The sequence below is a fragment of the Frieseomelitta varia genome, unplaced genomic scaffold (assembly GCF_011392965.1).
Source record: "Frieseomelitta varia isolate USP_RPSP 00005682 unplaced genomic scaffold, Fvar_1.2 scaffold_250, whole genome shotgun sequence".
NCBI classification, from domain to species: Eukaryota; Metazoa; Arthropoda; class Insecta; order Hymenoptera; family Apidae; genus Frieseomelitta; species Frieseomelitta varia.
The window spans coordinates 202,189-215,571 of NW_025109980.1; the positions used below are offsets into that span (position 1 = coordinate 202,189).

Genomic DNA, 13,383 nt, shown 5'->3' on the forward strand with positions numbered 1-13,383 from the left:
CGTGGCTTAAATTGCTGTGTGAGTTCTAGGCTTCAGAGCCTCCATTACTGAACCGGAAGCGCGGCGCTGCGACGCCGGAAACGAAACTACGCTCGGTAAATTTCAATCGATAACTTTTCCTATTATTCCATTTTGCTATCACATTTTTTAATTTTACATAGAAAATTATCATATTTCGAGCTTTACACGGACAATTTTTTACAATATTGAATTTTTGATTTTACCATCTTATAAACGTCGTACTTTGATACGTAGCAGCGTTCGGAATATTAGTTAATTTTTTTAATTACTTTTATTAAATCTTACATTTATCGTCACTTTTCTATTTTCTATTTCGTGTATTTAGTTGTTAAACAAGGAAGTCATTGCAGGAATTTTGGTACTCGAGAAAGTTACCAGCTGATGGGAAGTTTAATAGGACAGTCACACGTCGATAACGTTTTAATTCACGTTTACAATTGTTGGTAAAGTTCAATACATTTTTATTTGTTCAAACTATCAATTCACACGAAAATTTGTTCCAAACGTTCATTCTCTTCTTTTTCTATTTTTTTTCTTTTTTTTTTTATTACATATATAAGTATGGTACAATTTTTTTCAAGCAACGAGCATGTAAACTTACCTTCCGTTTAGTATACATTTTTTGTTCGCGCGGAGGTACAGTAAGAATTATAATCAACCTTTGTTATTATTATTTTTAATTAACGTCAGCTACAATAAGGAAACGTTTGTTTAAACGTACAGAGGCGCTATAATATGCTCGAAATCATCAGCAATGGCGATACAAAATCGTTAAGAAAATTTCTTACGTATTTATACGACGACAATGAATTTCTTAGTGGACAAATTAGAATTCCTTAGCGCAAGCGATATTATTGTATAACAAATACAGTACTTCATTTAATGTGTGTCCAACAAAATTTCAAGTAGTATAGGTCGAACATGTCTGACACAGAGAATTGCGGGCGCAGCTGCTTACGAAAGTATTCGAACACTTGCCAAGAATATTTATTTATGCATAGTATCTCACGCAAAGTGTCAAAAGTTGTTTCTCTCTGACACCATTTGCTTGAAATTTTGATACGTTAAATTTTTCGAATATTTTAGAATGCAAGAACTTTTGCGAGGGTGAGTTTCTCGGGAGTTTCCTACAATTTTTATTCTGTTAAAAAACTATAGCAATCAATACTTTTGTTAAGAATGTGTTACGTAAAACGTTAAAAAATTGACACTGTAGCGAGACACGGAAAATTTAATATAAGTATTAAAATAACTATTATTTCGATATTCATTGGAACTATTTTTACTAAGTTTTTACTAAATATATATTTGCAGAAAATATCTTGAAATTTTTGTATACATTCTTAGATTGATTCCAATTTAGGTTGGTTTCACTACAGTGTTGATGAAATTTCAAAACACTTTACACAACACACATATGTACATAAAACTATGTACTGCTATGATAACTGTTCGAATGCTTTCACGAGTCATTCATCTTCAATTACAAAGTGAAATCGATCGATTTGTCTTCTAAACGACTCGCATTAATGTAATGAAACAATATCGCGTCTCTCGACGTCGTTTGCAGACAATGAAGTTTTAAGAAAGAAACGAGGAACGACAGTAGGCTGCAATGAAATATTATATAGGAACACAGATCAGTTGATTGCAGGTGAATAACGAATAGTAACGTACGATTTATTATACAGTAACAATCGTTCGGGATTTTATATATACACGTGTCTACGAAGTTCAGCGTTGGACGACGATCTCCCATCTACGTTTGGTCCGCTTCTAGATGAAGAGCTGTCTGACTAAATGGAATTACAACGATCCATTCAATTCCGCAAACGTTGCTGCCCTTAATCTATCAAGTAATCTATCACGACAGCGGTATAAGAGATTCTGTACAATATTTACACTTACAAATCTCATCGTCGACTTTTTTTTTTTTTTGATTCCATAAAAGCAGAAGTATCATCCCCTTACATTTTCATTTCTCGATTTGTGACACCGGGAGCCACTCGATGCCCTCTTTCGCGCCAGATTTAAAACCAAAGTACTTAAGCTTGGACGAGTGTGCTGCGGGAAAGTAAAATAAAGAAAGTAAGTAAATAAGGAGGAGAGTACGAGCGTTTTATGTGAAAATAAACTAAAGAAGACTCTTCGTAATCTACAAAAGAAGAATAGAAAAATCTGCGAACCAATTATTGTTATTAATAAGCCACTTGGTATTATATAAAAGTCAGAGATGAAATAAAATTTTCCATATAGACGTATAAAAGTTACACGATGTTATTGGAGGATTAACCAAGCACTCGCTAATGAATGAAATAAATGAGACGAGAAGACTCGCGGATGATCGTTCCACGCGAGGATCAAATAGAGGCGTAACAAATGTCAATCCTCTGTACCCAGAGTAAAAGATTATTATTTAATCGCAGCCATTTACTTCAGCCTTAAAAAATCTGCAAACTAATTTAAATTGATTAATAATTTTTATGATGAATTGTGTATTGATGAATTGCGACGAGTACGCGAAATAAAGTTTCAAAATATGGACGTGTTACGTGTAAACGTACGACTATCAAATTGCACGGGGTGTCACAGAGAGTTAACGAGAAAAGAAACGAAGACACCCGCGAATGAGGATGAAATCGAGAAGCACGCCAGTTTCTATATAACAGTCCTCCGGATATCTCCTCTTGAAACTAACTGTCAGCGAGCAACACGGTCAAATCCGACGTGTGACTCCTGTTCTCCGAAGTCTCTCCCGGCGTGTCCGGCGTGTCAGGCACCACCAGAGGCTCCATTTGACACCTGTCTCCCCTTCTACAAGAACTCCCGATCACCTTCGAAGAACCAGTGCACAGCTTCTCCACCTGAACAGTCTTTCTCCAAGCGGCACCGCACGTCGTCTCGTCCTTGCTCAATTTTCTCCTGGCCGGGGATGAACTCGCACGCTTCCAGCGATTCCCAACGAACAGCACGCGGACTCGTCTCCACACGTTGCTCTCGTTTCTCGAAACAATCACGAGTCTCTCGTTCTCGTCACTCTGTTCTTTCGTCGCGTTCCTCGTTCCGCCCGTGTTGTTGCTTTCGCACAACTGCTCCGCCTCGTTCGAGGACTGCTCCTCGGAGGCGGTGGTCGTCGAGTCTCTGGCCAAGAGCCGAGAAATCCGCGCAAAGAATCCCTGCTCTCGCGGACGCGTCCTTCTTCCGTCGAGTCTCTGGCCAAGAGCCGAGAAATCCGCGCAAAAGATCCCTGCTCTCGCGGACGCGTCCTTCTTCCGTCGTGGCGACGCGATGCTCTTCATCGTCTCGACGATCCTTCTTTTCACCCACGAAATGTCCATAGATTGTATCTTCCGCACGGACGAGCTGCCCCTTGCCGCCTCGTCGCTCGTGTTCGTCGCCTCGCAAGCGGCGCGTGGCTGATCCCTCGCGGTCGCCGGAACTTTCACGCGGCTGTTGCGCCGTTTGCTCACGGAGTACGCGACGAACGCCTGCGGAATAGGAAACAAGAACATTGGTGAGAGAACATTGCGAGAGTCGAGGTGATTTTTGGAGTAATTTTTGCAAAAGTCAATGTTCTTAGTATTATTCCCTTATATTTGGAGGGTGTCTGGAAATGTTAAAACACTTTGCCAGTGTGTTCTAGAAGAGTAAGACTAAAATGTCACGAATATTTCGCTTAAACATATGAAACGTGACAAATGTTCATGAAGTCCACCAAATTTCTCTACTCGCGGAAGATTCTAAAAGAAAAAGTTTGCCACGTTATTATAAATATAACAATATTTTCTTCACTGGTTGTGAAATAATTAAATCAGGCCAGGTTATGAAACTCGCCCTAAAGATGCGGACGTAATATTTTTAATAATATGGCCGTAATATCTCTGAAATTAAGACCGATTAAAGAAAAAGGAAGAAACAAACACTCAGAATATTAACCTTGACAATGAACAAATCACTGAAATCTCAGTTTGATTACCAACCATATTTTATATTTTTACGAAAGAAATCGTGCTCGTTACGATCCAGTTGGATTCAACAACGAACCCGGCGGGATAACGTCGTTGCTCCGACAGATTTAAATGATAATGAAACTTGACGAACAAATTCGCGTCACGAAGCGAGAGAGGAGGTGGGTGGATGTGGGGGTTAGGAGGAGAGGAGAGGAGCGAGTTCTCGGAGCGTGTTCGTTAGGACGTGAATGGCGCGGAAAAAGTTTTGCGGTTGCATTATCCGCTAGGAAACTCCCACGGGATATGGTTTATAATATAATTCGTGGCGGCGCATCGTGTTACCGTCGCTACTTTAAACCTATCTCCGGATGAATTTCCGGCTGCTTTCGTGGCCGTCGCAGGTCGGAAGTTGGCCAACTTGCGTGCAATCGAATTTACAATATATCTCTCGCTCGACACCTTCCTCGCCGTTTAATCGCCGTGCTCAAACACGTTCACGGGAACGTTCATTCGTCGCAATATCTCTTTCCCCGAAACGGGCGAATTCTTGGTCGAAGACTTAGTTTCTACGCCATTTAAATTATTTACTTTATGAATTTGTTAACATCGTGGGCTGCGAGTGGAAAATTTTCCAACGATTAATTTATTAAACGACATTCGACGTCTGTAGGTTTCTTGAAAATAATTTTAATCCACGAGAGGATCAACGTTGCATCAACGCGACAGTCTATTTATTTTGTTCGATGGATTTACGTCGTCCAAGTTCATTTTTCAACATGCAGCTACGAAAGAGAATTTTAAGGACTCGTTTGATGTTTTTCTCATCCGCCGTTCTTTCCGCGTTTTGCAATTTTAATTCATATGTGAAATTTACAACAGGGACAGTATAAATGCCAATAATTTACTAAAATGTTATATTCTCTTCTTCATATTCTATTTCAAAATATAATTTATATTTGTCAATCCAAATTGTTATATCCAAAGTATTTTGTAAATACTAATATTATATAAATATTATATAATTTATATCTGTCAATCCAAATTCTTATAATATAATTTATATTCTATTTTTTTATAATTAATTGCTCTTTGTTCAATATAACTTTGTATCCTAAAAATATTATCTCTTATCTCACAAACTTTCTTCTATACGTCAGTGTGAATATCATTTTTTTTTTTTTTATATATTTTTATTAATTAACGTTTCCCAACACTACGAATGTGATATTTCCTTTTTTTTTTTTATTACAATATAATAATACTTTTACTATATAATAATTTTATAATACTTAAGATTTCACTTTGCAACAGCGAGAATATTTGGCAAGGTGAACAGAGGTATGAACAAATTTTATCAAACTGAACAGAGGTATGAAATTTCAAATAAACGGGCGAAGTAGAGAAAATGCAGGGATAAAAAGGGATGAACTACTAATTAAATTTTACGCGCGCGGAAGCTGGCAATTTATTTCGGTAAATTTTTGATATTTACCGTGCATTTTTCCATTTTTAATAATAAACAATCAGCCGAGCGCGGGCCGAAAATTAAACGAATTTCAACTGAACAGACTCATTGTCCGATTGCGTTAAACGCTACACGAATATTCTTGCGATTTCGCCGGGGCTTACGAAACGAAAACATCGCGCCGGCGTAATTGAATCGTTTCTCTCCGCGTTGATGTTCGCAACATATTTTCCGCAGGAACGAGAACGCGCAACTGTTACTGCCGTGTCTTTTTTTATGCGCTTGTACAAATTTTAATTGACAAGACGGGTAATTGGCTTCGCACGGATATTCGATATGTCGACGATATTTTTCGCTCTGGACCGCTCTGGCTGGCATTATCAAGATGAATTTCTCTCAACTGTAACGCAATACACGAAAATTGTGTTATAACACTCTGTAAGACGTGAAAATTTACTACGTATCATGTAACGTTATCATTTCAGAGAAAAGAATATTTTCGAGATGATAGTTTTTAAAACTATGAAGAAATATATTTCATTGCAAATTGCGATACGTCGAAATTTTTGAGAAGGTAGTAAATTTAAATATGAAAATAAGAATAATTTAAATTTAAAAATGAGGTGTATATGTATACATGTAATTACGATCACGAGGGTATAGTTTATTACGAACTATACTACATTTAAAATGTTTAAACAGAGGATAGTTCAAGAAGGTTCATTTCGGGAATAATTCGTGGCAAATTTGTATCATTTGATTAATTCGATGACACGAAGTCATCTTTAGAGACAATCACAACTCGCAAATAGCAAAAACGAGCAGGATTCTTCGCCGTTTGAAATAAAAGAACAAAACCAAACGAAAAATTGAAACTTACCCCGATCAACAGCGACAGGAAAACAGTCGCTGCAACGATGTACCAACGATTGACCATCCAACGTTGAAAACTCGCTAGACTAGCGTCTGACAGAAGTCTTCGCAGTGTTGCCAGCGGTCCGCTTGGATCCACCTAAAACAATCGTACGATATTGTCGAGAAACGATTCGAAAAAATAATTAAAACGCAGAGACGAAGAGAACGTTGAATATTTTTATTTCGCATCTTCGTGCCCGAGTGACAGAGTCTGTGATTCATTTGGAAGGTTGTCGGAGAGTTGTCGAAGAGTGTGCAGCGGTGTATTACCTCTCGACATCTCTGGAAGACGTCGCAATAGCCATTGTAATCGTTGCACGGGGTGCCTGGCTTCGACAGCATGTCAGGAATATCGTAAGGCGCTGAATTCCACGCGAACGATGATCTGCAAAGAGATGCGTGTCCAACGACATCGGTCTAGTTTATTCGACGAGCTAACAAACAGCTAACAATGCTAGTCGTTTGAACGAAATATTAAACGTGTTTAGTTTAAAGTAATACATTGTCTTACTTGACTCGACGTTGTCTTGAAATTATCTCATAGCATTGTATTTAACACTGTATGTATAATTTTAAATGTACGGCGAGTTTAAACCAACGATATGAATGTTCAATCGCCCACCACTTTGGCAAGATTCGAGTGTCGCCTGACTTATCACGCTGACACTCCTTTACTGTTATAAACGAATAGGAATACAATCGCAAATTACGTGACAGACATTCGTTCGTTTGGTTTAAAACGCACGCGAATGTTCGCAGTCGGTTCCTCCGGGGGATTCGCGAGAAACGAACGACGAAAGTCGAACGACACAGCGGAATAATCTTGAGAATTCGCGCGACACAGTGAACGATGTTTATTTCAACGGAAGAGCATCGCCTAGCGCGTGTACGGGGGGAACGAGTGACGCGAACGTTCGCGTGAAACCGCGTATTGCATAACGATCGTCTCTCACAGGCATGGTTGATCCTCTCCTGGCAATTTACAACAGAGTTCGCAGCTTTTGGTCGGGGGATCGTCGGGCCCGGCGATGCACTGACAGGATTCCAAGCCGTAAGCCAGGCAAATGCTGCCGGTGCATTCCTGCAAGCAATGCAAGAGCCCGATAAAGTGTCAGCCTACGCGCATAACCCTCTAAATACGAGGTAATTTCCAGCCGGGGGTCTCGCCGAAGATAGATAAGCCCGCGTTCTCGAACGTTATTCTCTTACGGATCGCATCTGCACCAACGCGGCGAGCGTCTTCCCTTTTCTTCGCTGTTTGCCTCGCTGTTTGAAAATGGCTGTTTGCCTCGCTACCGCAATACGGACTATTTGTGTAAGTAATTTCCGCCAAAATTATGATCGCTGCCTCGGATAGGTTAACGTCAGGTAATTGCTTTGGCTACGTATGTATGTACGTACGTACGTGGTGTGTCTAGGTTAGCATTATCGCATGTCTCGTTGTTATTTTGTGATGGGTACGTCAGAGATTCTTATGTATTTGCGGTTATCGCGGTATTGTTATTATCGTGCATATTACATGTTATAGTGCGGTAGACGAACGATGACAAAGATATTTTTTTTCTACTGGGTGGTTTGTGGAAATGCGAATTTGAAGACAGAAATTTATAGTTTAATCGTTTGAATGTTTAGTTTGTGCTGGAGCGTTGCACTGGTAACGTTATAATCAGTAATAGGTTCGAAGAGGATAACGTATTACGATATATTGAATAAAGGTATGTGTTTGGAGATAAAAGTATTTTTAATTTGTTACATGTGTTCATTTTAAATACTCAAAAGGTTAATGATGAGTTTGATTTAATCGAATGTTAAATTCTCGTTCCCTAATTTCCGGACAATTTTTTAATATATTATTTAAATACCTGCAACTATAATTATAACCAAGTAACTCTTTTCTTTGCAATGCATTTTCCAAAGATCTTCAAGAATCTAAAAAATTGTAGAAACCAAGGATTAAGAAGATAGCATTCTACCTAAGAATAGAGAAATTCAAAGAAATGAGAAACAAAGTGCTAGAAAGTGCGACAAAAATTTGACACTTGTGTTACTCATCTTCGGTCTTAACAATCCTTTAAAAATTAAATAATCTATATCAAACTGAATCGCCTGTAAAGTACAAATACACATCGTAATCCCACGAAGAAGAAAATGATTCGATACGAATCATCGGTTTCTCCAGAGTTAGCTACAAAATAAAAACCGGGAAACCAATGTTCAAGCGAGTACACCCAACGAAATTGATTCTAACCCGCGGCGCAACATCAAGGTAGCACAAAACTATCGAAATTATCCATGGATCAAAAGCTGGCTTCCTGGTTCATACGCGGGAGCGAACAGTGGACAACGGTGATAACGGCGCAAGGTTATTTCCTCTAGTTGTAGGTTCTAGTAGAAACATTCGATTATAGTCAGCCAAGCGGAAAACGCGTTTCGGCCGCACACGTGCAACAGTTCGACGGTACGCATCGGCAGCTACGAATCGATACTCCCGAAATACAGGCTTTCTAATCTGCAAGTACAATAACGAGCGAGAGAGGCTGCCGATTGCAATTTGCTTTACCGTTTCCGTGCCGCGTTGCGCCTCCACCACCCACCTACCGCCTCCCACCGCCCCCCCCCCTTCCTCGACAACAGCCGTTCTTACCGCCGTGCAACCATCCGAAAAAGACGGAATTATTCCTCGAAACGATTCGAAGGAATAACCAAGATTTGGAGAGGGTTGTATTTTCGTTCGAGAGAAATTCGCTGGAAAGCTAATTGTATTTCGATCTGTGACTCTCCGCGTGATTTAATTCAGATCCGATCAGAGGAATCTCTGGGGGGACGAATAATTACAAGATCAGTGAATTAATTATTATTTTCGTTCTTTCGAGAGTGTTCGAAAATCTCGCTCGCTGGGAAATTAATCCGCATTCAATTAGAAGGATCTCGAGATTTCTTTCATCTACTTTTGATCAATGATTGAACTTCAAATTGAACTTCGATTGTCACGAGATTGTCCTTTGAAGTTAATTTCACTCGAAAAAGTTCGCTTGGAAATTAATCCGCGTTCCCCACGAGAACCAGACTTGTACCTGACCTGCTTGATACTCTCGATACTTTTCCGCTTGAGAAATGATACAGAAGGGGGGAAGGATCCTTCGTCCGATGAATAATTTCCCCGTCTTCCTCCAATGTTCTCGTTCTCGGAATTAATTTCGTTAGAAGGAACGAAAAAAAAAAAAAAAGAAAAAGATTCACTCGAAGACTAATCCGTATTCTTCAAGCGGTTTAGCTTCGGTTCGATCGAGAGAAGGGGAGAGGTGAGTCTGGAGATTTCTTGACAGATGAATGTGCTACTGCTCGGTATTTCATTGAGGGGAAGGAGGGGTATTTCATTTTGGGTGTGTGCGTGCGCGCGGCAGTCGGAGCCTTAAATCTCAACCCTCCAAGCGCGATTTGGCTGTAGAAAAAGAGAGGAGGCCACCGTGTAAGAAAATGCCACGCGTACGTTTCCAGATCGCTCCCCTATGGATCTCTCTTCGTTCACCTCCCTTCGTTCTTCGAGAGAACCGATTCCACAAGCTCCCTAGACACAGGTGGAAGCTCTGTTACGTTTCGATTTTCCCAAGTTCCGCGCGGATTTCCTCCCCGAAGCAAGCAACGGTCGACGAATAATGAAAATTTCAATGGAAAGCCTTGTCGGCGAAGTTCGTTTAAACGTTTCTCCTTACATTTCAGGATTGTACGTTCTTTTTTGAGTTTTCTGTATTAATTGTCGCGATAGGACGAAAGAAAAAACATATAGTGATGATTTTAAACCCTTACGTGTCAGTCTACTAAATTTTATTGGACTTGCGAATATTGTATAATGTAATATTGTATAATAAAATAAATAACTATTTATTGTAAATAAATAACGCACGAATGTGCAACAATTTCTAGAGTGTATTTAATCTACGAAAATATATGAAATATTAATTTAAAGTACAGTATTGCTATAGCAATAGTCAGTATTTTAAGTGGAATATAAAACTTGTGTGAGATACAAATTTATTTCACAATATACTCGAAGAGCGTACAATTGTAAATCTATCGAATTCTGATAGTTCTAGCAACATGATGTTCCCGTTTCAATTTTCAGAAATACTAACTATCTAGATTATTAACATCTATATTCCTACTTTAACATTGCGTTCCTATGTTACGTCCAGAAATATTCTCAGTTCAATAAAACTTGACAGACTGACACATGAAACTGTAGAAGAATTGTTAACTGAGTTAAATTATTAGACTTAATTGACGTGATTGATACAGTTGAATATCTTTTCAAAGGCAGTTTTATTTTTATTTTATTATATACTCTTCTTCTCTGTGGTTCGTGTTACGATCGAGAAAATGGCAAGCCAGTCCCCAATGAATAAGTAACTAGACAGCCAGCTAGTTTTGCGCCTGGTAAAATCGTAAATTCCACCGTAATTTCGACAGCAACGGTCTCATTTTCGTCGCGGGGATAATTTAGACGAAACGCGATCGTATTTCGCCATGTAGCAACCCCTCGTTGTCGCCTCGGTTTCGCATGGCTTGATCATCTGCGATCATAAAGATGTTCTCAACGCCTACAGTTGAAATTATTCTGAATTCGTCTGTTCTATGAAATCTCAAATTCAAATTTCCAAATATATGGCATTACACTGCGAATATATCATATCTCTTCTTCTTGTTCCATTTCAAGAGTTTTACACAGAAAATTAGAGACAGAAAATTAGAGACAGAGAATTTATTTCAAACAACAGCAAGTGAACACTTTCCGTGTTTAATATTTAGTATTTATCATAGAAAATTAAATCTTTCAGTTACGCGTGTATTTTATAATATATTGACGCGTATATTAAAAATTAAATGCATATATTGCACATACAATTAATATATTGCAAATTATTCACAGATTTTTCGTTGCACAAAGTGTTATTTGATTCTTAGAAGAAATACAGTTGAAACTCCTCAGACATTTATGAAAACTGCATGTATTAGGTTAGTCCCAGTTAGTTTTCGTACACTAGATGGAAATTAGAAATCGACAAAGAAATTTCAAATTTTCTATTTTAATTTTTCAAAACTTCCAAACAATAATCCCTGCAGAGAAACTGCATTTCATTTAGAATACTTTTTAACAAGATCAAACCAAGTCGATGTTCGTCCACCTACAAACAGACTAACTTGTCACAAATTAAGTCGAAAGTGAACAAGAGTAAAAGGTTTGGAACGTTTCCTCTACTGGCAAGCAATCGCGGAGACAATTGAATTTATAGATGAAAGTGTGCAACCTTCCTCTATGTATACGTTGATCTACGTAAAAAGAAATATTTGCAGATGGGGACAGAAATGTCTCGTTGCCAGATAGAGAAGCGACGTGCGACAAGAGAGCAGACGCGTATAGACTCACCCCCATGTAACAGACGAATTCCTCGTTGCATATGGTCTTGTTGGGCTTGTTGATGGATGGCGGGCACTGGGGACCACGGCCGTCGCAGAAGCTCGCGTCTCTGCAGCCGTTGTCGTCCCTGCACTTATCGCCGTTGCGCAGAGTGCAGCCGGATGTGCAGCAAGGGCCCTGCAACAGCCACCGAGAGATGAACGACACACTGTCCTGTGTCGCGGAAGATGCAAGCAACCACCCCGTCTCTCCGCAAGGGAAGAAAGAAGAGAAAAAAAAATGAAAGAAGAGTAGAAAAGAAAGAAAAGAAGAAAAAAAAAGAAAACTACCAAACGACGACCAACCGCTATCGTATACCCGTGTGTCCAGTTGGAAACGCGGCGGCACGCTCGATCGTTTTTTAGGTCGTCTGAAAATACGGACTGCTGTTTGCACGATGGATGGATGGATGTGTATCGCTTTTGAAAAAGAGAACGGGCTCTTTCGTTCGCGAACCCTTCGAGGTTCTATATCGGCTATTGTCCACGGCTAAGTTTCGGCAGCTTGAAAGCTTCTCCGTTTCTTTTTGCCAGTCTGCACGGCACGTCTCATGCAGTGTATGCATTAGCATGTACGATCATTTCTGTGTTACGTGCACACACGCGTCTCTGTGTACCTGGTTTCAAAGAAACGTTCGCAGGAAGCGCAGATGGTATTTTCTTGCGATATCTCTTTGCGGAAGTTTCGCACGATTGTTTATGATGGACGAGCTGCGTTTTGAGCTGTGGAAATTCGCGGGAGGGTTTTGAGATTGGGGAAGAAGCGTACGGATGGAAGAGCGTGCATGTTAGGTCGCAGGCGATTGAATATTTGTCTAGTTTGCTCGATTTGATGAGAAGAAATGATACCTGTACTAAATAATTCAATAACATTGTTATTGACAAACGGCGGATTTTTATACGATTCGAACGTGCACAATATGCAAAATTCACGGTCTAGTATCTTTTACAACATTTAATAGGTAATATCTGTAGATTTTGATAAAGATTTCAAAATTGGTATATTGAAATTTTATAAATTTGGGAAATAATCGTACCTCTCTTCACGTTGAATCCCGTTTCGAGCTTACGAAACTTGAACTGAACAATTTAATTTTCATGCGAGAGCAAGACAATTGATTATGCCCTATTCTACGAACTTAATACTATGAATTGTATGAATATGTATTTTATGAATCGTTCTAATCTGATTTTGTTTTCCAATCTATCCACGAGGATCGAAAAGAATTGTATTAATCAATATACAACTATATTCTCATATAATCAAGCATCGTAATAGGAATAGTGTAATAAAAAGTGGTAGCAGAAGTTAAGTGGTAGCAGAACGAAGTGGTAACGAACAGCGTTATTATCGCCAGCAATTTCCTAACAGGTGACGGCGATTTTATAATTGCCGATCGTCGACCCGTGCCTTTGTCCCGACCACCATCGAAAATTCATGATTCACCACGCTGCCCGTCTACTGCAACGTGACGTTGTTTTTTTTTTTTGTTTTTTTTTCCTTTTTTTTTTTTTTTTTTTTTCACTTTTTCTCCTCGTTAATCCGTAATATTCAATTTCGACGATTGACCAAACCAC

At 39.2% G+C, this 13,383-nt stretch overlaps 1 protein-coding gene across 5 annotated transcripts in view; it reads right to left on the minus strand.

Annotated features, from left to right (window-relative positions):
- Window positions 1-426: 426 nt before the first annotated feature.
- The window catches only part of LOC122528408 (disintegrin and metalloproteinase domain-containing protein 10-like), a 198,200-nt gene continuing 185,243 nt past the window's right edge, over window positions 427-13,383 (minus strand). For 3 of the 5 annotated variants that reach the window (XM_043653474.1, XM_043653475.1, XM_043653477.1), the window contains 5 exons: window positions 11,777-11,944; window positions 7,305-7,432; window positions 6,622-6,736; window positions 6,317-6,448; window positions 427-3,509 (listed from right to left, as the gene is read on the minus strand). In XM_043653474.1, coding sequence (XP_043509409.1) covers window positions 2,715-3,509; window positions 6,317-6,448; window positions 6,622-6,736; window positions 7,305-7,432; window positions 11,777-11,944 — 1,338 coding nt within the window. In that variant the 3' untranslated portion in view covers window positions 427-2,714. The remainder of the gene's footprint in view (window positions 3,510-6,316; window positions 6,449-6,621; window positions 6,737-7,304; window positions 7,433-11,776; window positions 11,945-13,383) is intronic. The other 2 variants (XM_043653479.1, XM_043653478.1) reach the window with 2 other exon arrangements.